At 34.2% G+C, this 26,925-nt stretch overlaps 3 protein-coding genes and 1 long non-coding RNA gene across 4 annotated transcripts in view; 3 read left to right on the forward strand and 1 right to left on the reverse strand.

Annotated features, from left to right (window-relative positions):
- Positions 1-16,249, forward strand: part of Igl (IQ calmodulin-binding domain containing protein igloo) — a 365,599-nt gene extending 349,350 nt beyond the window's left edge. Inside the window, exon 4 of the mRNA XM_076795204.1 lies at positions 15,646-16,249. Within this exon, the coding sequence (XP_076651319.1) occupies positions 15,646-15,798 (153 nt within the window). The 3' untranslated portion in view covers positions 15,799-16,249. The remainder of the gene's footprint in view (positions 1-15,645) is intronic.
- Positions 15,929-22,922, reverse strand: LOC143358235 (uncharacterized). The gene is made up of 2 exons (XR_013082934.1): positions 19,410-22,922; positions 15,929-19,373 (listed from the first exon to the last, which is right to left on the reverse strand). It is a non-coding gene; the product is annotated as an uncharacterized LOC143358235 (long non-coding RNA).
- Positions 22,923-23,072: 150 nt separating this feature from the next.
- LOC143358231 (zinc finger matrin-type protein 5) lies at positions 23,073-24,103 on the forward strand. The gene is made up of 3 exons (XM_076795208.1): positions 23,073-23,348; positions 23,494-23,631; positions 23,698-24,103. The coding sequence occupies exons 1-3, from the start codon at positions 23,222-23,224 to the stop codon at positions 23,934-23,936; spliced, it is 504 nt and encodes a 167-aa protein (XP_076651323.1). The 5' UTR covers positions 23,073-23,221; the 3' UTR covers positions 23,937-24,103.
- A 1,279-nt stretch (positions 24,104-25,382) lies between these two features.
- The window catches only part of LOC143358214 (uncharacterized), a 202,128-nt gene continuing 200,585 nt past the window's right edge, over positions 25,383-26,925 (forward strand). The window contains exon 1 of the mRNA XM_076795180.1: positions 25,383-25,678. The gene's annotated coding sequence lies outside the window, so the exon portion shown is untranslated. The remainder of the gene's footprint in view (positions 25,679-26,925) is intronic.

Consider the following 26,925-nt stretch of genomic DNA (forward strand, 5'->3'; position numbering starts at 1 on the left):
AATATTGTAAAAGGTTAAAAATTACCAACAGCCAGCTTACCTTGTGCAAGCAGAACGAACACAGAAAATAATAATTCAATAGACGAAATCAAGGATCAAAAGGGTTATAAAATAGGTTCTATTTAAAACATGGACCGAAGCATTTTTATAAAACGTTCTCATATCATCAGTTTTGATAAAATTCTTAAAGTTTCAATTTGAATAGAACTTTTAATTTTAAAATATCAATTTTTCTGTAACAGGAACACAGATTCATTAATATTAAAAAAGTTTTCAATCATCGTGTTGAATAGTATTCAACAGATAGCATTAGAATAATGTTAAATAATTCTTACAGTTAAATTGATATTCTGAATGTTATTTATTTGTAATATTTACGTGGATAATTCACAGTTTGTTAATTCAAAGTTCGCTTGTATTTTCCATGTTGAACCTTTTCCAATAAACGTTCTACATAACTTGTTTCCATGCAACTTTTATAGTACAGATTCTGAAATATTTGTTTCGTGATGATGGTACTTGCACAGTCATGGAAAAGGTAAAAACTTACCTAGTATCTCTCTCTTAGTATCTCTTAACTTCTACAAGAAATCGACGTTTCAAGATTTTTTTTATTTTTTAGAATTCGGTTTCGAAACTAAATATTCTGAAAAAATTCATAGATGTGCTTTCTAACAGCTAAAATATGCTTGATTTTTTCAGAATTTTCAATTGAAGAGTATAAGAGAAATTACGGAAAAACCTGATTTTCTTTGTTACCCCATTACTGTCCCCCATGTCGACATATAGGATTGAAAATTGGCACAAAATATTTTCTTTGAATAAACTATCGAATTACAAATTGCAAATTCAATTTGGTTTGGAGGCACTTTTGACCTCGTTATCCAGCTACACCCTTTCTTTAAAAACGAAGCATAGCTGTTTATTTCGGGTCCTGAATGAAACTTGAAAGTCTATTGATACGTAGGATTGTCAGGGAATACTTCCGCTATCTCATAATCACGATGGCACTAAATTAGTCGAATGGAACTACGTTGAAGATGCGCCTTGCCAGCGGAAACTGAGCACCCTCGAAGAGCTTGGGGATCATTCGACCATTAACAAAATTCCGTGGCAATGGCATCTGCAAACGTGGAGTGTAACCTTAGGTAACATCCCTTGCTGGCTAAAAGCTCGGAACCTTCGAAGAGCCTTTAAACTTTCAAGCCAGCCAGTTCCCTCTCGCCGCGCCGCGTTGCATTGCGTTCAACTCGGCAAGTCCATTATTCTTTCGTCTACTTGCGCCTACTTATACGCGCAGTCTTATATCGCCGGCGATCGTGCGGCGCAACTCGCGAAAAAAACTCGAATCAGGTGTTTCTAGGTTGGTTTTGTCGGGTATTTAATAAAATCCTTCAGGGAACGTGGGCTTACCTCGAAGCCCACTTTGCATGGCCATTATCGCGAAGATAGTAGTACGCCCCGACCATTCCGAAGCATTAACGTTAACGGAAAATAAACCTTGAAACAAATATTCAAGCAAACGAGCTTCCATGATTTTATCTGCAATTCATTAGAAAGGTCACTTTCGAACAAATTACGTTACTAAATCGTTGATAGAACAGAAACATGAACTTTTCATTTTGTATGTAATAACATAATTAGTGTATAGATCGTTAAGCAAATTTAAATTGTTAATACTGGTTGATGAAAACGGAAATTATATTGCGGTTTCCTGCTAATGCTGAGCGAGAAGAACTCTGCCTTTGCACGTACACCTCTAACCTAACTCAAATATCGTGCACAGTATCAAATATATTTTTGTAGATATCTTATTGAAACTAAAAGCAAGCAACCCATATATGCATAGGGGAAAATTATTTGGAACGTTGACAATGATATCATATTTTAAGATCATCTTAATTGGAGGGCAGTATCTTTTTGTAAATAATTCTATTTTTTGTTGTATATTATACGTTATTCTGAATAGTGTATATACCGTTTATAGGTATATTATAGTGTATAATAGTGTATGTACCGTATATAGGTATATTACCGAATAGTGTTTCCTACAAACGCAAATATCGATACTAATAAGTACCTATGCATATGTGACGTGCACAACAGCTGGTGCTACACGTGCAGAATATGTTAAAACTACTGCGTGGGCTAAACTTTAACTTAGAGGACCACAAATTTTGGACATTTTTTAATACAATGCTGTAGATTTTTAAGAGAATATGTCAAAAATCCAAGTTTTAACGTTAGGAATTCACTGGTTCAAAAGTTATGCATGTTTAAAGTTGAGCGATTTTTTAAAGGTAAGGGCACCTTTGAATTCATGTCATTTCACTTCAATTCTTTAGTGTTCCCTTTGTATAATAACTTGCCATTGATCAGAAAATCATCACAAACAAATATTATTATTATTCAAATTTTCTGACTTACATGTATGTTCTCCTGGATCCGTTTATATTTCGTAACTCTAAAATTGAAATCCGTACAACACATTTAAGAAAATGTCAAATAAAAGTATAGAAACACAAATATTTTATATGCAATTAAAAATGTATGCTTTGTAATAATACAATATGTAAACATTTCTCATTAAAACATTACGAATTTAAAGAGATTTAGGAAAGAAAAAGATAAGGTTTAATTATTCTAAAAGTGTTGCGAACGAAATTTATTTAAACAGGTTTCGTGTTTCATTTAGATACATTTTTTTCTCGAGACAAATTACGACCAATTCCACGTATTTGACTTGGAAATGAGAACCTCATACCCTCCATAAAGCTTTCTGCAGCTTTGAAGCTTCACCGTCATTTCCCTGAGCTAACTGATTTTCCGCGATTTGACGGCTAAACACTGCTTAACCTAATTCGCTTCCCCCATAGCGTGCACGTATGTAGATGGTCAAAGCAATAATTAACCGATTCCAATCCTTCAAATAAATCGATACAAAATGGTATAAATATCCATATTATATTTCTTGTTTATTAAAAATATATTGCGTAAGGGACCCAACTATTGTGGTGGTGCCAATTACTGTGTTTATATTAATTATATTTATTTTTAAAGCATAATGAATATTAAAAAAGAGATATTCAATTTTTTTTTATTCAAATCACTTAATATACGTATACGTATATGTTATATATCTCTTTTTTAATATTCATTATGCTTGAACACTTTGATCGCCAAACTAGAAACAACAAGAATTCCATAAAATCAAAATAAGTTATTTACTGAAATAAAAATTGAAAAAAATTAAATGTATGATACCGTATACTCCTCCAACTTTCTTGCATGTTACAGATCCTAATCTTTGGTACAATGAATATATCAACGTAAAAATTAATTTTAAAACCTGCACAAATAATTCCGTCAACCACATATGGGTGACGTGGCATTCAACTTGTTAAAAATAAGTATAATTAATATCGGCACAGTAATTGGGTCCCGTACCCAAATCAATTTCATTCCGAACGTAACTGTAGAAATCAAACAAATTCCACGTGATCCCCTCAATTTAGAAAAATTTATTGTTTTGTTGGAACAGCGTGTTATAATTATAAAATACGATGAACCAAAATAACATTTACTTTTTCGCAACGTAAATATCAGATTTATTGTAATATAGATTAATTTGCAAAATACGGGAACAAAACATTCTCAACGTGCTTTTTGCAAATCAAAATATGATAATGTATAATTAAATAATTATTTCGCGATGGAAAGGACTGATGTACAATTGTATACATATAATAGACTATGTAAAACTTGATACTATGTAAATACCCATTTATTGATATTTGCGTAGTCAATTTTACGCACACATGTATACATGCTAATGTTTATTTGTATATATCATATTATAGCTATATATACTTCATCTTTTTAAATAATGTTTAATATTAGAAACTTTATATTTATTACCGATAAGTTTTCAAAAGCAGTAACTGACATTATATAAGTACAACAGAATGTACAAATGAACTTATGAACATTATTCAAACGAACATTATTTTTTAAAGGTCATATTGGCTGACTTTCACGATAATGATTGCATATAACTAGAAATTTATCTAGTCGCATGAGAGAATAATATTATTCTTATAATATATTATCATTTCATACTTATAATATTATTTATAATAATAATTATATTAAATCGACAATAATTGAACAGAACACATGTGGAAACTCGAAGCGAACTCAAAACAGAAACAGAAATCTAGTGAATGATTAAACCTTCGGTGCACGTACATATGAAGAACACGTTTTATTCAATTAATTTTAATTTTGTACAATACCATTTTTATTGGAGTTTACATACCGCTACGAAGCATTCACGAAAGCTCGTAAAATGTAAATATGTTCGACTTACCAACTGCGAGTACACGAATTACCTACATATGCGGTACACAAGCGACGCGACGTGTCGTGTTTGTCACCACCATTAGCTCATCCCACGACCTCAAAACCGCTCTGAAATAGCATTTTACTACAAGAGACATCTCGCACAGCACTGCAGAATTTCTATCTCGCGACGACAAACAAAAGCTGACAACGATATTCATTGGTTAAGCAAAGAGACTGGTAATTTGGTTTATTTCATCTCACAATTTTCTTACTTTTTACACGATCATCTCCAATTATGCAATCTCTTTCCTCTCTTTGAATCAACTTTTGGCACTTGTTTTCTCTTTATCCCACACATTGCATTTTTGTTGTTTAATGTTGTTTTTATTTCCGGAACTCCAAAGGTGGAAGAAATAAGAATTAAAATTCCTGATGCATATGATGATAATGTTATTAACAAATATACAAGTGAATTAAAAAGTTCCACAATGAAGATTTTAAACTAAAAGACAAAAGACGAAGTGATTAATAAGATTAATGTTGATAAAATGGTACACTTAACACTATCAATGATTATGCTATATCAAGAAACATCTAAAAGCCTTCTTTTAGATATAGAATAATACTGGAAGTGTGTGCTAGTGATGGCACAGCTGAACATTGATCGCTAACGTAGATATAGAATAATACTAGAAGTTATTGTATAACTTATATTGAGTAATTAATTATATTATGTAACTTGAACTAGTAATATTTGATTGGTGTGTAAACAAATATGAACAAACTTATTACACAGCCTAATATGTTGGTTGCACGTTATAAACATTTACTACACCATATCATATCTTAATATAACGTTTATTTTTCGATAACTTCCTTTAAAAACAGAGATTATAGTCGATGATTGAGATATCATAAATTGTTTCACTCAAAAGGTACAATGTGTACAAAATGTTCTTACAAACGATTACCTCTCTCACTTCATTGTGGGCTTAAATTCACCTTAGCAACCCAGAAATTACCTGTCAAGAACGCTTAAAACATTTTCTCGTCAAAATCTACAAGATTATATAAAACAACGTTAACAATTTTGGAGGTGGCCAAGGTGAAGTTTAACCTTCTTGTGTCACAGTACCTACATTCGCATAAACTGTGCTGTATTTACATTCAACATAGCAAAATTTGTGTCGCATCAATTTTACTTGTTTTTAAGCGGTTAAATGAGTAATGAAAATGATGTAGCAGGTATCAAATATCTGCTTGAACCCTTAAGGTAGCAAGGTGGTAAATAGGTGTAAGTACTTTTGAAGCTTCGAAAATTGTTTGCATGTATTTATACCTCGAATGAATGAATGGTTTAGTGATATTTTTAGAAGCGCATAAAAGATCGTTAAACGAATTATAGTAAACAAGTACAAGGATTAAATTTAAAAAAAAAGTAAGTTCCGTAAGTTAAAAAAAAAATTGTATACATTTTTCGTTAATATTTATTGATAAAAGTTCATGAAAACACACTTCAGTTTTCAAATGTTTATTGGCCAAGGGGCACGTTGTCTCGTTATCCGATCGAGCTCAAACTTTGCATAGATTTTTTTGTTATTAATCGGAAAAATTCTAGCGGGTGCGGTAAAAAAATTCCAATGTTAAAAATAAGAGTCACGCCTAGTGTACATGTTTTAGTTGGAGATAATCTGTTGTCGATCAATTCTTCCAACGAGTTGCTCTTTAACCAGTTAACCGCGTTTCTACGTGCATATGTTACGGGCAATGTGTATAATGTGGGCATTCTGCAAAATGACCGGGCATTGTATGGAATGTCTGCTCGACAACAGAGTTGTGCAGAATTACAATTGAATTACTCCAGGAATTATAATTACAAAGTAACTGAATTACATTGTAATACAGTCATATTGTAATATATAATTCAGATCTTCATTCAATTAAATTACAATGTAATTCGTAATTGCAATTGGAGTACAATTATAAAATACTTTGTAATTAAATTACATAAAATAGGATTACGTATTATGAACGACGTAGTTGAATTACTATATAATTGAAATACAATGTAATTCAATTGTGTAATTGAATTACAATGTAATTGAATTAGCAAAACTCTGCTCGACAAGACTTTATACAGAATGCCCGTAACAAGATTCGGTCAATCTATAAAATGTCCGGTCATTATACAGAAGGGTAGAGGGTAGTGATCTATGTATTGAATCGCTCTGACAAGGAAATTAAAAAATGTGTAAAAACATCTCAATCAAAACTATTGAGACAATAAATTCCTTAGTCAAAATCAACACACAGTCATTATAATCATAGTTAATCATAAGAATCAAAAGATACGTCAGGTTCGCGTGCTGTAATATACGCAGGAAGTAAAATTGGTTGGTCTTGGATTTTCGCAAGCGTGGTCAGGCCGGCCTAAAGACCGGCCCTCTCCGCCACCACCACCACCTAACACCACTCACTTTCATTTTTTTTTGACCTAAGACTAACCTAATTTTACTTTCTGCGTACACTACAGCACGCGAACCCGACGAATCATTAAACTCGATTTTCTTGTAGTGTACGCAGGAAATAAAATTGGTTGTTCTTAGGTCAAAAAAGTGAGAGTAGGTTGGTGTTAGGTTGTGGTGGGGGCAGAGAGGGCCACACAGCCACTACCTGTAGTACCGAGGGTAGCGCTTCCAGAAATTAAGAATCTTATAGAAAATTTAAGTTAGATAATTAAAAGATTAGGCCTAGTGCCATATGTGCAAAATATAAAGGAATTATTTTAGACTACATCTGCTGACTTTATGAGGATACCAAGTTTAGGACGTAACAGGCAGAGTGCAAGCGATAATAAATAAAGATGAAAGAATGTCAATTATTCAAGACACTGCCCCAAGAACCGTGGGCATTATATAAAAGATCCGGGCCATTTGTAATATATCTGCCCATTATATACGTTGCCTAAAAATTGGGCATTCCACAAGATGCCTGGACATTTGCAGGATGCCCACGTTATACACATTGCCCGTATAATCGTCGTGTAAAATAAAAAATTTCAGTTGAAATGAAGATGTAATAAAAATGTCATTTGGTGGTATGTTTCTTTATGTTACCAATAAAACTGCTATATATTATTTTTTAATTTGATTATTCTCTTTGGTATATTGTATATTACAATGTATTACATTTTACAAGCTAAGTTGATTATTTTCTACCTAGCTTTGAAAAATATCACACTGAAATCAACTGAATTTCTTAAAATAATTCTTGTTCATGAATTTGATTAAATTGTCCAACAAAATCAAACTTTTTTCGAGTTTTGCAATACCTGTTGGGTGATTCTAAAATATTTTGTCATCCTAAAACCAAATCTGAAAGCAGAATTGCTCCATCACGCAACGTTTTCGAAAAATTTTGGTTTTTGTAAAAATGCCCGATTTTGATACAAAATGACGTGTTACGCAAAAACTAAACACGCGAGAAAGTTCAAATTTGAGTCAAGAGATAGAGGGGACTCTCCTCTACATATTCATATATTCAATTATATTTTTATGTACTTCTTAATAGTTGTAAATGGTTGTTAAAGTTTGAAAATGTGCCGACGCGGGTACTTTGTACGCTCTATTTTTGTATTTATGTGAAAAATCCTTTATCTAGCAGGAATTTACAATACAGAAATGCATTCTACAGACATTTCTGGTAAAGAAACCATTCACGAAAAGTATTTGGTTCCCTTAATATACGAGAAGGTTCAGAAAATATTAATTGGCAGCGTGTGCGCGACGCGTTCGCGCCAGACGGCCATTGCAGCCTTTTCGCGACTCGCCAGTGCCGTCGCTATGCGTAGTCGACGTTGGTACCACTCAAGTATGTCTTTGCTTACTATGCTTAATTAAATACATTTTTTTTTGTCTTTTTGGGTGCAAATCATTACAAAAGATTATAAAAATACGAATTATATTCACATTTCATTGCGGAAATGCTTAATATAGAAAATTGAATACAAAAACTTACCTATTTCTGATGTAAACAAATTAAAAATGTTTCCGCCTTGCTTGACGCTTGTTCCTGGTATCCCGATTTTCAATAATAAGTGTTCAGCAGTAATCAGCAAGCATCGCACATAAGTCTTTTTCTTTGTAACGTTTTTCCATTGTTGAAATATCTTGATGAAAGATTAATGCTGGAATTGTATTCCTTGTTTTGATTTTAAAATAATTTCGTCATGAATATAACAAAAACAGTGCGGCAAAGGGAACCAAATACTTTTCGTGAATGGTTTCTTTACCAGAAATGTCTGTAGAATGCATTTCTGTATTGTAAATTCCTGCTAGATAAAGGATTTTTCACATAAATACAAAAATAGAGCGTACAAAGTACCCGCGTCGGCACATTTTCAAACTTTAACAACCATTTACAACTATTAAGAAGTACATAAAAATATAATTGACTATATGAATATGTAGAGGAGAGTCCCCTCTATCTCTTGACTCAAATTTGAACTTTCTCGCCTGTTTAGTTTTTGCGTAACACGTCATTTTGTATCAAAATCGGGCATTTTTACAAAAACCAAAATTTTTCGAAAACGTTGCATGATGGAGCAATTCTGCTTTCAGATTTGGTTTTAAGATGACAAAATATATAAGAATCACCCAACAGGTATTGCAAAACGATTTTGGTCTTGGACAGCGTTACTTTTTGACAATTTTTAAGTTTTTAATAAGAACAACCTTTTCAACAATGAGTTGTTAATTTTTTATCGAATAACAATGTAATCTTTTCTCATTTTGCTTTATTTTTTTCGTAAAATTTATAATAGGAGCATTTGCCCTGCGTTCGACGTTAAAACTCGTCATTGCTTGATTTTAATTCCGCATCCCGTGAAAGATTTTTAAAAGTAAATTCCACAGTTAACTGATTAAATGTTTCTCTAGATGCAACTGTAACTTCCAGCCACAAGAAAATTTCGTTCAGTCCGGCCCTCTTTCACGATTGTACACGCAATAATTGTCGCCTCGCCTATTTTTAGGCTAGATTCTAAGTAAAAAAAAAAGTGGCCCTGACGTCATGGCACGAGGCCCGGCGTATAACAAGGGCTCTGTCGAGCCACGAAACCGGGAGAGAGAGAAAAAAGAAAGGAGCCACCACATGCAAAAGAGGTTTATAAACATGTAAATTGCAATTACGCGCGAACGTATTTGCATTCGACCCCGGTGCCACCTTCGTTCCCCTTTTGGGTCGACATTAACCGTCCTCCATCCACTTTCATGCTGCCAAGGAGTATTCGTATGAGAAGGCTTTCCGTGTCGCCGGCACTTTCAATGACCCGAGTGCCTGCACAGAGGTATGCGTTACCTTCGTGTTCGGCTAGTATCCGTCATCGGTCGAATCGCGAGTCAGTTTGATAGGCTGATGTTGGATGATAGAAGCGGACAGGGGGGATAGAAACGCGACAGTACAGGGTCAGCAAGTTCCCTTGTCGGGTACTGTCATCGATAACAGCCTTAATTACGGAGTAATGAGGTGCGATCGAGATTTCTTCTCCACCCCCGGCGAACTCTTTCTCGCGGAGTATTTTCGCGTGAGACGTGAAATCTCGGTCTTATCAAGATCTCAGTCCGGCATGAAATATCTTTTTCGGGTATGAAAGTTCGTTACGAGTCCGGCACGAGAGTCTTAATTGCAGTCATTTGCGTCTACAGGCGTGAACAGCGGACAAGTGAATCGATATACAACGTAATTAGACTGGAATATGTTTGAGAGAGCTCTAGAAAGGACGGACGAATTGAATTGTTATGCATTTATTTAGCGTGACCATGTAAGAATGATCAATGGGGACAAAAGAATGTTCGAAATTGGAATTTCTGTATATCAGTATTAATCACTTTGGCACTAGATAGTTTTTCAAATGTTGATAACATTCGTCTAATCTTGGGCATCCTCGTCACACTACACAACAACAAACTTCTTTTATTTTGTTTGACACGTGCAGCTGATAAGAGTAAGTTTAAAGGCTTTTGCATCGTAACAATATTGACAACTATTTTACATAGTAGGACACATTTGTCGGTAATTTTTCCTCATTTCTGTGAATGTATTGACTTCAACTAATATCTATAACTTTAACTACACAGACAAATAAGAACAATAGAATTTCAGCAAGATATCGATCCCAAGCACACTTCAAATGTGGCATCCAATTTTTTCAAGGAAAAAAGAATTCAAAAACTCGAGTGCACACCACAATTCCCAGATCCCAATCTCATTGAAAATCTCTGGACAGTTTTAGATGAACATATATTCCCTTAAATAATATATTCCCTTCAGAACACTTTAAAGAAAATCCATTCTAAATAGAACTCTATTTTCTTGCAAGCAATATGTAAGCATTAAAGTAAATCTGTACATACGATGAATATAAATTTTCATCTGTGAAATTATTACAGGCAAAGAAATTCTAATTGTTGTAACCGTGAAGATAATCGTACGGCAAGTATACTAAACAGGCAATAAGCTGTAATAAACAGCAACGCAGGTCCTACAAACTATCAAATCTCACAAAATGTTTGAGTATCAAAAATGTAGAATTAAACTTAATTTGTCAACCCAATTTCTTTACTTGTTTAATTGTTTTAAATAAACTATCAATTTTCTATCCCCTTTTGTAGTTTCTCGCTTCCATAATACACAGTGTAGCTGGACAAATGGTACAAGCGAGCTTGGGATGATTTTACATGTAAAAATACGTCGAAAAAAAGGAATAACATTTTTTCGTTTGACGCCTCGTTTTCGAGAAAACCGAATTTGAAAATGCAGAAAATACACGCTGCTATTAGATAGGAATCATCTGACGCGACTGATCATGATCAATCAATTCTACTTTCTGGATATACTAACACGCAAAACCGACGGACCTTTAAACTCGATTTTCTCTAAAGCGAGGCGTCAAACGAAAAAATGTTATTCCTTTCTTTCGACTTATTTTTATGTGTAGAATCATCCCCTGTTCAGATGTAACACCCGCTCGGTCACACCCTGTTTTATAAAATATAGATATTTATAACAAAAAATTCATTGCTACCTTAAAATAAAATCTCAGTCTCTAAAAATTATGGTAGTTATCGTATACATTACTGTTTACACTTTCTTTTCCACCACTGTATATTTTCTAACTAAAGTGGCTTCAGTTAAAAGATTGATAATGCAGGCTTCAAATTGTATGGTATTTAATAATTCCTGCTAAGATGATGGATTCACATAACTTAATAAAAAATTAATTAATTAAAAAAATCTACATAAATCCGCAAAATTTCAAATGTTTGAAAAAGTCAAAGTTTTTGCTCATTTCGTGAACATCAATCTTGTATTAGTTACAATTAAACCAAATTTAAAAAAATGATAATATTAACAACTTGATTCTTGATCCGAATATATCATATTGCAACTCATAAATAAGCGATCATAAAATATCCTTCGTTTTCTCGTTTAGATTATATAATTGATTTGAATTGATAAATATGGTTCATCCGAGTTGATATATCCATTTTGATAAAACAATTTGTAAAAGGCATTTCAATCTTAAATCGTTGCGTAAATCGTTAAATCGTATCTCTGCTAATTACATTTATTGATACGGAAAAAGTATAAAATTTGTGTTTTCTCTAGCTATTAAAAAAATATTAATTTCAAACGTAACAGAGTAACATATTCTATTACAAAAAATATGGTATACCTTGGTGGTGAAGAAAGCGTTTTAGCATCATAGAACTTGTTTGCTAAACATGTGTTACTTTCATGAAATTTTACGCCGAGGGAAACGAGCCACAGAAATTCAGTAGTACGAAATACGATATTTCGTCCAACGTGACTTGGAGTTCTGGCCAAACTTCCGTAGTTCTCGTGCACTTACACCATCTTAGAAAGATACCATTCACTTTACCTTTTTCATTTTTAAATCGAGATAATCTATAAACATAGTCCCTAATACGTACTTGCTTTTATTTTTTTTTATTTTTTTTTTGAGAAATAGCAAATTCTCTGCAGAAATAACTGCATCGACGATAATATCTTCTGTCTTCTGACGATAATATTGGTTATGCAGGAAGGTAGCATTACTTAAAAATACATCTTCTTTAAGAATAAGGTAATTCATGAATATGGTAATATTTATAGAAAACAAAAGTACCGCATTGCAAAAGTTAAGTGTCGAACTGCCCAACTACTACATTTACCAGTCTACAGTTATTGTAAATGAAAATTAATCAGTTTTGTAGAGTATTTCATTTTTTTCAGTATATGTACTGCGTTACTTTCACATAAAATAAGTTGTTTATGCAGAGTGCTCGACTCCAGGTGGGAGAAAATTTAGGGGGTAGTTCTCCATGACAATATAAGACGATAATTAACGAAAGTTAATAACGTTAATTAACGCGCCTCTATGACGTACGCAACGTACACCTCTGTTGGCAGGGAAGCCGCATTTTAGGCGGATTTTTAATTGTTAATAACTTAAAAATGAAGCCGAAATCGAAATTTTGTTATTCTTCATTTTCACTTTATATTGTCATGGAGACAATTTAAATTTTCTCCCATCTGTAGTCGAATACCCTGTATGCTCTACGAGTATTTTGCTTGTTGAATCTTTAAAAAACGAATTGTCAGCACGTACACGTGTAATGAATTTATGAATTATAATATTATAACGAAAGTCTTAATCTTCGCTACAATTTCAGGTCATTTGTGTTTAATGCTGATAAATACTAGAATAAAGACAAAACTTTCACGTCATGAAATATCAACGTAAAGAATAATTTCTTGCCATTACATAATAAATATTCTGTATGTTACGTACGGAGACTCTGCTTACGTGACTCTCTTACTCCCTTCTTGATACCACATGTTTTTCCTGCAAGAGGTCCGGGCCATATGCCATGATAAACAACTCTGTCCTTAGGGGAAAGTGCATGCACATGGGAAAATCTGGAGGGATGTCTTCCAGATTTTTCCATACCCCCACTGCCATTTCTAAACAAAATTTGACTATATAAAGGGTCCAAGCTTGCCCATGAGTGGGTTAGTTCGAATCTGAAAACGGAGCGACACACATCGTGAGATTGGGTTCATAGTCCCCATCAATCAATTCTTAACAGCTACAACCGTTATTCTCAAAACAAGTTAACTAACCCCCGCATTTCTCAGTGCGTCAAAACCGAGAGTTTAGGAACATTAGTATCCGCGACAGTACATTACACTTCAACAACTGCAGATTCCCACTGTGTTTCTTATCAAGAATATACTGTGTTGCTGTCAGATATATGGGAGTCTTTAATCTCATATCCATATCCTTTTAAACTGCAGTAACTAGTATTTTTCAACTACAATATATCTTTACCGCTCGAGATGTATCAGTATTCTTTAGACGTTACGATAGCCGACTTCCGAATACCTTCCGCTTACCCATCCTGTGACACCCGGAAGTTCACAACTTCCCTATCTAGTGGCGACCCGATGGTGAAAGAGACATCGGCTAGTCCACGAAGCCCTTCCTACCTAGTGGCGACCCGGTAACGAAACAGGCATCGGCAAGTCCACGACAACCTATCCTGCATAAGCGAACAAACCTCGGTCCACGCATAAACTGCCTAGCTCTCGGCTCGTAACATGTATAATTATATCGTTAAAAATACAACAATCCCTATGATGTTATGAATAAAAGAATAACAAATTTTTATTTTAGAAAATTTAGTATCATTATACAAATTCATATTTGTTGAATTTATTGCGGTGCACTTTCGCTCGACTGATTAAATGAATGTACAGTAGAGCTTCTATAATACTTATTTATTAATATAAAATGATAAGTATAACTCGAGGACAAAATAATACACTTCCAGATCACACAGTTCAATCGAATCGATACAAGCACGTTTTTCATCAGACTAATTCGAAACGCACACACATCCAGCTACATACCACGCACAACGAGAAACGGCTCAGTGCTACCAACCTGAGCCAAGATGATGATTATTTTTCACAATATTTAAAGGGTGTCTAGAATTGTCTAGACATCGTGTCTGGGTCTGCGCTGCGATCGAGTGGAACACTGTCATTTTTGAGTTCTTTATTGGTATGCTTGACCTTAAGAATTTATTACGGACTTGGGTAAGGCTAAAAGTGATGTGTCCTGTTTCGAAATAGGAAAACAGACCAGCCGTGTACCCCACTCAATGAAAATTGACGCATCGCAGGTCCACACTCAACGGAAAGGTAACACCAGTTTTCGAGGAAAGATCCTTGAAACAAGGAATCTTTGTGCAGCGTCCTCCGAGGCTCCGTGAGAAAATGAAACCACGGAGTCAGTAGGTGTTGCACAGTTTTTGGATTACGCCCCAAACTGGTGATTCGTCCCCTGTTTATCCCTACCAAAGAAATTATCTCTTTCCGAGCTTTGGTAGGGAATTGCAGAAGAACTAGGACCAGGACGCTACGAACCTTTATTAGGTTAACATCATTTTATTAACATTTGTACGGACTTAAACCTTATAACCTTTGCCTAGAACTTGGCATTGAACTTTGTACGTTCTCAGTTATTTTTATTAAATTTATTGTTACGTACTTTTAGAACGTTTTTCATACAAACCAGCGCCATTAGTTAACGTTCAGATTTTCACTTGCTACATCATGTAAAAATATTCTAGATGAAAGTAAACACTGATTTGCGAAAGTGGATCCTTTAAACTTTAAAATAAGTCCAGGCTTATGGTTGTATTATTCGTTTTTACGAAATTGTCACAATTTAAATATCGACAATTTTTCGGAATATAGTGTTTAAATTTGGATTCAGTGTATTTGGTATCACAAGCGGTGGTTTGCAGAAACGTGTTTGAGAAAATGGCTGCCACGTCCGCCTGGTTTAAAATATGTAATTCAATTTTACAGCAAATACTATTTAAATACCATATAATAAAACGTAAATATTGATTGTTTAAAGAAATATGATTTTACAAAGAAAAAAATTTGTTGAATTCTCTTTCTTTCAACTGTTCAAATTCATGTAACCTCTTAATTTCATTTCATTAACAGAGAAATAGTAAAGAGACCAGAATGTACAAGCAGTGTTATTCTATAAAGAACGGTCAAATGTATTTTACCAGCGCAATAAACATCAAGTGAATTGGTTACACGAAATGATCGCGTTATGATTGATAAATACGATTCAATGCAATAACGCGTTAGTAGGTACGTAGGCCAGTATGCAATTACAAATCTACAGGTCCATGGTTTAATCTGTTGTTTCAGGCGAAGGACGCCATGAACGAGCTGGAGGGCATTGATCTGACGGATCCGGACCTCCACAAAGCAGCGACGAAAATCCAGGCGAGCTTCCGTGGTCACAAAGTGCGCCAGGAAGTGTTATCGACTCCTGGAAGCAACGAAGAGATTAAGAAATAAACAGCATAAACAACAAAGAGAGTAGCTGATCTTTCGAGAATCGAATCGCCGATAGTACGCCCGAAATAAAATAGAAAACAAAAATACAAGTGACAAGTAAACCAAATGATCAAACAGTAGCAAAGAAAAATCGGGCATCATCTTTGGTTTTCCGTATGTCGTCGAGTCCGCTTCGTACGATCGCAATGCGAATCATTACTACCATCGAACGCGTCCAATATACAATCTCTTAGAATCGAAATTGTCTTACTTTGGGAAGCTTAACGATTCCAATAAAATTTCGAAAAGTAGAGGAATCAAACCGGTCCGTGTCAAGATTGCTGTCCAACACAACGGGAGTAACCTGTAAAACGAACGGATACAGTTATTAAACAGAAGCGAATTGTTTTCACTTTCTTGTATTTCGACCAAGATGTAACCACTGAAAATTAAACAACCAGTTCGCAACCTATTTTCAGTTCAATTTACGTTAAGTACAATGACGCGTACACTTCCCGTATATTTCGGCTCGAGTGTTTACCAATTAACATTTCCAAATACGCTACTGCAAACCTTTAATCGGCCGGTATCGACGTTCCTCGGCTCGTTACGATAAATTGGCTTTCCATAATAAAGCATGACCTATGTCACGTAACAAACGAGTCGAAAGATCGAGTAGGCCGCCGAGCGAACTAATAAAATATTGGTTTCTATAATAAGCATCGTAGATGCATCATATTAAATTGACCGAACGAATTTAACCACCAGAGAAGGACTCTATTTTTCCCCTCATAAAATCGTCTGAAAGATGTAAGTGAGAACACGCGAATCGCCCCTAAAATAATTGATTCGGAAGTTGGTCATTCCGACGCGCTCTTAAAAAATCAAACGCAGCCGAATCGATTTAATAAAAAACATTTTGTATCGCTTAACAAAATATAACACGAGAAAAGCAGAATATGTAATCCTACCTATTTATCGCTAATAAAAAATTCGTTAGCGGTCGAGGGAGAGCAGGAAAGATTATTTCAACTACATCCTTTGAAATATCGAGATTTCAGCCAAGGGATTTCGAGTGGCGGTTGCGTAAAATATTTTCATGAGAAACTCGGTAATAGAGATTACGTATTTTCCCTTCTACAAGCTCGTTATACGAAAAATACCGTCGAGACTCGACGACTCAGAAACTCGGCCATACGTATCGAAACATTTGTCCCTCGCGATGCATTCACGAACGGTGTATGCACGGAGACACAGCGGCCGAAATGAGGAATTGACAGACCGGTTAAAATATCAAACGTCCGCACGCGACCACGCGAAACATAGGAGTAACGAATCCTCGCGACTCCGGGACATCGAATGAAAGGCGTGTCTTCACTGCGAGTGAATCGATTCGAGAAGACACGAGACGAACAGTTGTAACCTTTGATAATCATTTGAAAGTTGAACACCTTCTCTTCTTTTTACCTGTTTAAAGTAATTTAAAGTAAACGAGCCGTACCAAGAAAATCCAAGGAAATTCGTCGATCTTACTACAAAGAGTACCGTGTAAGTCTAAAAAACGAAATACAAAGAGTATAATATAGGTGTAATGATAACGACAGAAACAATGAAGAATCACCGAATAAATTGTGTACCAAGGGAAAAAAACGTGTGCATAAAACAAACAAAAAACCGATATATAACCGATAGTGGTACTGTCGAAGTTGCATTGCTCTAACGTTAAGGATATCCATTATGATGTGTTGACAGGCGACTTATTATTTCTTAACGATAAGATACAAATATTTTTATGCTTTCGATCGCATACAGCACGTGTTACAGGCAACACACGCGTGTTCACGTTTGCGACCCTTGTAGACGCAATAGAGTCGTGATACGTTTAACATCTCTAGTCGGACTGCCATTAACAAAGAACATTGCTCTTCGTATCCTACTGTTCTCATCTATTCCGTTAAAATTTCTCATCAGTTTCGACTCGTTCTACCTTCACCACCCTTTTAAAGTTGTTTCGATCCAATTGGTCGTTCAGTTGGATAGCACACATTGTTTTTAGCAGGCCTAAAAACGCTGCGCCAGTTTTTGCCATTGTTACGGGCACTCGCGCCGTCCCTTTTACCCCCATTTTGTCCCTTTGCCCTAATTTCGAATCCCTTTCTTCTCAGCATGATAACGAAACAAACCACGACTACAAAAACATTCGTAATTATTCTTATTCTAATTAACGGTTTGATTGATAGAAATTTGTAGACATATTTTAGCGATTTCGTTCAATAATTCTTATCAATAATTTTTATCTATTGAAATATATATGTATCGTTTCACAATCGGTTTTAATCGTTAACTATCTTGACTAATGTACAGTGTTTATTCGATATTTGTCCAAAACACGGGTCTAGCCAAGGACATATATCGGCCAGGAGATTCTTTGATCCACGCCGAACGTAGAAAATGACAGCAAAGCTCTAGAAGCCTCGGTCGCCCAGGAGTGTAAATATGCATGTCCCACACGATGCATGTCCAAAATACGGGTCTGGCTGGGCCAATTATTGTCTAGAATATTGTACTACCGACCCATATCATGTTACATTCCTCGGCGACCGAGGCCACTCGAGCTTCTTGGCCCCTCACGGCGTACATATACCCTGCGGCAGTGGGGATCGTTCTGGAACTTTTATTGGCTAGGCATTTGGGACATATATAGAGTAAACACTGTAGTTAAATGACCAATAATAGTATTTGTGTGTCGATTTGTGGACTGGATAGATTTTATCCAGAAAGAGAGAACAAACAATTGTCGATAACATTTATGTTAAATGTAAATGCCATCTTGTTTCAACGTATACAAGATTAGTGTGGCGAAAAATATGAAGTAACATTATGAAACATAGACATTTTTGAACAGATAAACATCACGTTAAATTCTCTTCCACGGTTAATAAAGTAAAATATTTCTGTTTTGTCTTTTCTTAATTTCGTACAAGTGCGTCGTTTCATGTAATATACTTTGTTTTATTTTTATTTTAATAAATGAGTTCTGATGTGCGTATTGATTACAGTGTTTCCTCGATATATGTCCAAAACACGGGTCTAGCCAAGAACATACAGTGTGTCTCACGAGCTCTGTCCACTTGAATATCTTGATTATTTCCACAATACGAAAAAATGTTATTTACAGTAGTTGTAGGGTTTAAGAAACTACATAATATAGTATAAATGATATTCTTGCAAGTGGAGGCGTAGAGAAGATATAGAGGTCACCTTTGTTTTTTTTTTTAATGGAATGTCCAATTTTTTATGCTCGATTTCAATAGTTTATTTGTTCCAAAACTTACCGTTGCTGAGATATTTGACTGTTTTTATTCTATTGCTTTCATTGTGGAACGTATTCAAGGATATGCTCACTAAGTCAAATGTGAACATTGATAGGCTTTTCATGAAGAACATTCTTCATGAAAATAGTCAAATATCTCAGCAACGGTAAGTTTTAGGACAAATACACTTCAATACTTTTATACTCAGAATATGCTAATCTATCGAAATCTAGCATAAAAAATTGGACATTCCATTTAAAAAAACAAAGGTGACCTCTATATCTTCTCTACGGCCACTTGCAAGAATATCATTTATACCATATTATGTAGTTTCTTAAACCTTACTACTGCACCGTAACATTTTCTCGTATTATTTGAAATAACCAAAATATTCGAGTGGACAGCGCTTGCAGGATAAACTGTATATCGGCCATTCTTTGATCCACGCCGAACGTAGAAAAGGACAGCGAAGCTCTGAGGTCTCGGTTCATGGTCCTTCGCGGGGACCTCGCGGCAGTAAGGGTAGTTCAGGGACTTCTATCGGATAGGCATTTGGGACATATATAGAGCAAACACTGTATATATTATCTATTGTAAAATATCTTTTCAATTTCAAGATTGATACCAGAAGAGAATGAATTCTTCATGAAACTATTGATCTGTTTTATTATACATCCATGTCTGTTCTTGTATTATACATATAGTTTATGGCGTGCTGGGTTTACACCGCGATATCATTAAATCTGAAGCGAAGGCTGTTATCATTCTAATAGTCTCTTCAACGATCGGATCCCGTTGATATTGGTCATAGTTTTTTTCCCTGCAAATACAGTAAGTATTTCTACACTTAACTTTTGTGGAGTAACTATAATAAAGCAAAGTATTAACAAATACCATTTTCATTAATAAATTGCTGCTCACAGAGGTAGATTATTAAATGATTCTTAATAATGCATTACAAAAAAATAATAAAATAAGTGTCATAATTTGGTCGTCCACGGTTTGTTACAGTTATGGTCGCCATTGTAAATTCATTATTAATCAGGTTCCACGTTAAAAAATAAAGATGTTCAAGAACTTTCATTCATTTTAACTGATGCTGATGAACAAAGGTCAACTACTTATAAACGAATTTTTTACAGAATGTTGGTTTACGGAATGTTGCATAATTCTTTTTAAATATTCTTACCTCATAAATTTTAACAAACTTTAGTCTTCTTCTATATACTTATTAATAAATCATTTGGTAATTTTTACCAAATATTTTACCGTAATGTTTTATTCATTCTGAAATGATGCTGACGTATAAAATCAACCACTTATAAACGAATTTTTTACAACTTCTTTCGTAATTTTTCTAACCATAAGCATCTTTTACCAGTCTGGTGTCATGACTGGTTGTTTTCATTTTCGTCTAACAGTTTTCATAATATGCTGTATACTATCCATCTTCGAACGTAAGATTTTGGTTATGCTTTCGATGTCGACGTAAATTTTAGATTTACTCCTGGAATTTATAACCATACAAATAATTTTTTACTGTACAATTCTTTGCGCGGTTAATATGATATTCCGTTTTGCGATGTACTATGAAAAATAGTTTTATATAATATACATTATCTCTGTACAGAGTAGCCTATTAATGGAAACGGGTTTTGATAATGAGCTACTTGTTTGTGTAAAGTTATTGCAAGAAATTAAGTACAAAGTCTTTTTCGAGCGCGCATTTTCATTTCAGTATGTGTCAACGATCTCAATGTGCCCTGTCACGTACCTCGGCATTTCAAAATGAAAATGCAACGACATGCACAAATAACGCTTGAAAAAGAATGTTATACAAAATTTTAACACACGTACAGGATGGTCCAAGCAGCTTGTACACCACTACAACTTCCAAAGTATGTGTTGTACTGATATGCGTTATTCTGAGTGAAAAAGTATTGACCTTCGTTAGCCCTAAACCTAATAATTAACGAGCAATTTCACTTTATTTCCTAAAAATAAAATCTAACTTAACATTCCGTGAAGAAAATTTTCCAGAAATAAAGTGAAATCACATGTTAATTATTAGGTTTAAGGCTAATGAAGGTCAGTACTTTTTCACTCAGAATTCGACGTTCAGAAATCACCGAAACGCTTTCACCTATTAAAAAAAATACATTACATAATGTACCCCTTCAAACCATGCAAATTTTGTATAGAAAACTGTTTCGTACAACGCATACTTTGGAAGTTGCAGTGGTGTACAAGTTGTATGGACCACTCTGTATATTTGACAGTCGTATAGGAAGATATTTTTTTCCCAAAAAAATTTGTTGCAAAGTTATCGTGATTTAATAATGATTTGGTAGGAAAAACGTTGTATAATGGTCTAAAAAGATGAGTATATTTTACGGTGCACATTATTAGAACAATTTATTATGATTTAATATATTATAGAAGTGCTGGAACTGTGCTTTGAAAAAAATGATTCATTTAATTTCAAAGAGACGTTCCTCTAAAATCTCTCTCCAATGTACCTTCCATACTCGCAATCGTCTCATTCTCTTCTTTCATTTTCGCGTCTCGGTATTTATTGTTAAACAAATTAATAATTAAATTATCTCTGCGAACTTCCTATATCCGCTCTGTCGTTATTCTATATAATGTTTTTAGATTATCAAAGAAGATCGATAAAAGAAATGGAAGATTGCATCACATTTTTCAATTTTCATGTATTCAACATGATTTATCCTGCGATCATTTTCAACTATCCTTCATACTTCTCTATCTTGAAATCTCTTACTTGTCTTTACCTACCGCTTTTTAGGGAGCTAACAAACGTGTTACTATCGTTGAAAATGTCTATGGAAATTAATTCGTCGTGGATAGAAACGAATCAGATAATTAAATAAACAAACGATCAAATGATCGCGCCAATTAAACGAAGTTGAATGCAAATTAGAACGCACGATATTGAAAGCCGATTCACACTGCGACGCGTCGAGTCTCGGCAACGACACGCTAAAAATTCTGTAGAAAGAACTCTAATACATTAAAATCTATTTATAATATTATATTCCTGTTGTAGTGAATACAATTTGTATGCTACACGTACTAAGAGGCTCCTCTACCAAATATTATTATAACCCATATTAACACTATATACATATACATATTAATACTATTAATATTGTATTTATATTATATATTATATGTGAACAATAATATTAATATTACCAAATATATTTGTGATCTCCGTCAATGACATCGCATTACAGCTGTTCATTATTATTGCCGTTCACTGAGGATCGGCTTTATATTTTCACGAACGAATAGACGTCCGTTTTTAAGCGTATTATTAACATTATATTACATCCAACGGCCGAAAGTAAAAGACGTAAACTCCAAATTAGGCGAGCCATAACATTCTATCACGAATGAAAATTTTCCTACCAAGAGTTTGTCTTGGAAGTAAACAAATAACTGTACAACTTGATTTTATCGTAAGTAAAATTGTTGCCCGAATGATTCGTAGTATTAACGTGTAATTGAAAATATTTAACTACATTGGAGCTTCTGTAGTTACGAATACGTCTTTTGGAAATAATAAGGGTGATTGTTGTAATAAATATAGGCATTTTCTTCGGTACGTGACGATACCACACAGATCTAGATTAGTAACGCACAAGTTGTTGCGGTAAATTATATTTTAAGAATGTAATAAACAATTGTAATGTTTAAACGAGCAGTACCATGTATGTTATCTGTTTGTTTAAAATAAATATCCTTTAAGTGTACAAACGAAGCATCCGATTTATGTTGTGAAATATTAGTGATTGTACCTAATTCGTAATTTATCTTTAGTTTCACAAAAATGCCAGTGTTATAGAAATTTTGTTTCTTCAATGAACAACAAGGAAGAGATTTAGTTACAACGCGCCGAAATTTATATCGAATTCGATTCGATTTAAGCAAACAGTATACGCTAGATGTCGCGTCAGTAACTCAGAAATGTTTTCTTCGAAGTCGCGTTTTCGACGAGTTACGAATAAATGACATAAATATTATTTTATAATTTGTAATAACATATGCTCGAATCGTGAAACTTAAAATGTGTTTTACTTTTGTTTAGGACAAGTTTATTAATTATGGGGAAGCGATATTATTGTGCTTATTGTGATAGATCATTTAAAGATGACCCGGAAGCCAGAAAAAGACATCTTTCAAGTTTACAACATGCAAAAAACCATGCAGATCATTACAATATGTATAAAGGTGATTATTTATTAATAAAAATTTAGAAAATATTTCTTGACAGTAGGAAAAATGGATATGAACATAACCTCTAAATTATAAAATGCATCCAATACTCATATTTTTGTAATAAGTATTTATGAAAATAACGTAACTAATATTTTAGACCCAGAGATAATATTAAAAGAAGAACGCGTAAAAACACCATGTAAACGTTATTTAACTGTCGGTGACTGTGCGTTTGGTCTTGGATGCAGATTTTCCCATTACACGCCACAAATGTTATGGGAACTACAACGATATGGTAATTGGCATGTTTCTTTCTACATAAAAATTTGGGACTGTGTATTCACAAAAATGATATTTCCAGTTGATATGAAAAATGCATCGAAATTGCATGCGATGCCTGAAAATGGATGGCCTAATCCTGACGATATTATTAAGGACTATTTTGAAAATACCGGAAGCTCAAACAATGCAGAAGAACCAAACTTTCCTACATGGTTTAGGACATTAGAAGTACACGACTACTCAATGTTACCACCGTCTTTATGGCCAATTACTCCAGAGAGCTTACCGAATAACTTAACATTCAACAAATGGGGTTAAAACAAAAGAAAGATATGTACATATATGCTCAAGTATAATGTAAATATAAAAACTTGACCATTGAACAAACTTATAGTTGCATAAAAGCTGTAAATATATAAATAGAGTAGACATTTTTACGAAAGAGATGTTTCAGAAATTTAATAATAAATTTATATTTGATATAATGATGACACGATTTTCTGGAAAACTCTTTTTCTCTTATTAAATCATACTTAATGTAATTAAGCATTTTAATATAGTGTGATCAACATTGATGACGATAACATATTTATACATAGCTAACAAGAATGAAGCACTCTGTGACTCGAGAACAAATGCGTTTCTTTAATTTAACATTAAAGTTTGTATCTTGGTATAGTAGAAGGGAATTATACAATATCTTAATAAACTATTAATTTATTTAGCTTCTACATACTCGTACTCTCAACTTTTATTTTGTAAAATGTGGATGTTTATGACACATTAAGTGTTATAAAATAAGTATTTGTCCATATTTGCGATTTTACTATTTAATATTTACAGTAGGCGCTCATTCTTGCTATAACTATTTTATTTGCAGTAAAAGGAATAATTTATTAGATGAAATAGTGATACATGTCCACAATCATAATTATAATAATTCATTGTAGATGTTCCTTATTGAAAAAAGCGTGTTTTTCGAATGAATTTAAGACTTGCAATACAGCAATTTTGCTTTTGTCAAAATCGACGGTATTATTAGGTTTACCGAATTTTAGCAAAATTGAATAGACTACAAAAAAATTCTCAAATTTACTATTCTTTTAACACAGACGTTTTTTAACACATCGGTGGTAAGTACTACAGACCTCGTACATCAGATTATTATAAAATGGCCTACCTTATTGTTTACCAGTGGTAAAAAAAATGATTTATCAATGTTTTTTTTTTAATTGAGAAAAACGACTTTAGACTACTAAGTCTATGTTACAGAGCAATATCCAAAAAATATATGTATGTAAATGTAAAAATTTTGTATAAATAAATAACAAAATATTTGTGCTGATAGGTCTTAAAGTTCTAATTGACATTATATTCTGCGTGTATTCTGGATAATATTTTTCTTACTTGAAAGGCTTATAACAACAATTTTTTTCTTGCTAGAAATCTGAAAATGCTACTTAACATTTAATACAGTGTAAAACGCGTAATTCCAGTTAATGCATAATAATAAGAATAACAATATATATGGTCTAATTTGAGGTACCAATACATAGTTAAACGTTCTTCCAGAAATTGTCTGTAATCTATCTAGATTTATCAGTGCCGGTCGATTAAACTGATGCTCCATCTTACGAGGCAAGAACGAATCAGTCTCGGTTTAGCTCGGTTCTTGTCGGTAACCGTCGCCGCAACCATCTGTCCTCCGTCATCCCCTCCACCAATCGCCGGTCGGAAAAGCGAGCACACAATGAACCCTTGCACACCATCATACAGTAGCGAAGCACCCGTTGCCACGATAGTTTGGCGTTTCAGCGTTGTTCGGCGCGCCACCGTGTCGTTTTAATTTGAAAAGAAAGTTTAATGTCCTCCTCGAGCCGTGTATCGTGATTGTGATTATGAGATTGTCCGGATCTCGTGGTTCCTGTGAATTTCCACTGGTGTGCCACTCAAGAGACATCGGAAGTGTTTGAACTGTTAAAGTCGGCACGGCGGGACGCCGGCCCTCGATCCGCCGATTGGATTTTCGATCGCCGTTGCGGATCGTCTCAATCATTCCGGTAAGTTACAACAAAAACACTTCGCTCTTCAATCAATGGCCCTGTACTTTCGATCGTATTTCAACGTTATTCTCTCGATTCACACTCGATTCAAAAAACCTATACTCGAGAGGGAAGTCACGTGATACCCTATAGTGCGAAAACTCGATTTAATGAAAGAACGAGATTTCGTACACACAGACGGAGCAGAGCGTAGTGGACGTGATGTCACAGTACAAAGAAACATACGCAAAATGTTAAGCAGAGCATTTTTTGAAACACCTTTTCCTCCACATTGGAGGAGAGGAGTTTGAATTCAGAGAGGTACGAAATGGTAAACAATCGGAGTAGTTTTTAACGCAGGAGTGTGAGTTTGAGCTGACAGGTACGAAGCGTCACTTGAAGTATAATTCGTTGAATCGTTTAATGCTTCTACGTGTCTTCATGGTTACGGTGGTGATTTAAATACAATAGATTGTCTTCGATTGGTTTGCTTAATCGAACAACATTATCCTCCCTAACAACATACATAGTATTGAATTATAAAATTTTTTCATCCGTTTTTCGTGCTGCAAATGCTGTGCAACTCTTTATGCACAATTTGCTTTGCAATATGTATTAACCATGAAGAGAATCGTTCGGTGACTAAGTTATGTATGGACGAGTTGTCGCGTAACTATGGTTCATCGAATAACTCAAATTACGATTTTCGATTTTAATCCTTTTGTAATTACGGTCGTCATCAGGTAAACAGTTTTAAAGTATTGTCATTATAGTAATTGGGTACGAGATAATATGATAATACTCATTTCTGGATCCCTGTACGCCATATTGCGTCGTGTAAACGACTCCAAAAGTTGATGCTCACCGATCCCTATAACAAGGAAAATCGGTTCGAGCACGCACGTGATGATACCCCTTGACAATGTATGCATTATCGAACATCAGACAACACGCTGGATATCGAGAGGACTTATTAGAATATTATGCTCCAAAAACTGAGTACGGTTATATTGTATACTAGATTGTATGTACTATTTTTGAATCGTACATTTTAATCGCAGTCCATTATTTTAAATATTGTTTGAGAAATAATTGAAATATGAATGAATGTTTTGCTTGTTTAAAGTCCTAGAATCTACTTCAAACGGTGATAGCGTAATTAAATAAAATTGATTAATGTATCAACATGAAAGACAATGAATTAAATGTTCTGTTTAGTTTTTTTTTCTGGGGCTACAAACACAAATTCGTTCGATTCAGATATA

The sequence above is a fragment of the Halictus rubicundus genome, chromosome 10, assembly GCF_050948215.1.
Source record: "Halictus rubicundus isolate RS-2024b chromosome 10, iyHalRubi1_principal, whole genome shotgun sequence".
NCBI classification, from domain to species: Eukaryota; Metazoa; Arthropoda; class Insecta; order Hymenoptera; family Halictidae; genus Halictus; species Halictus rubicundus.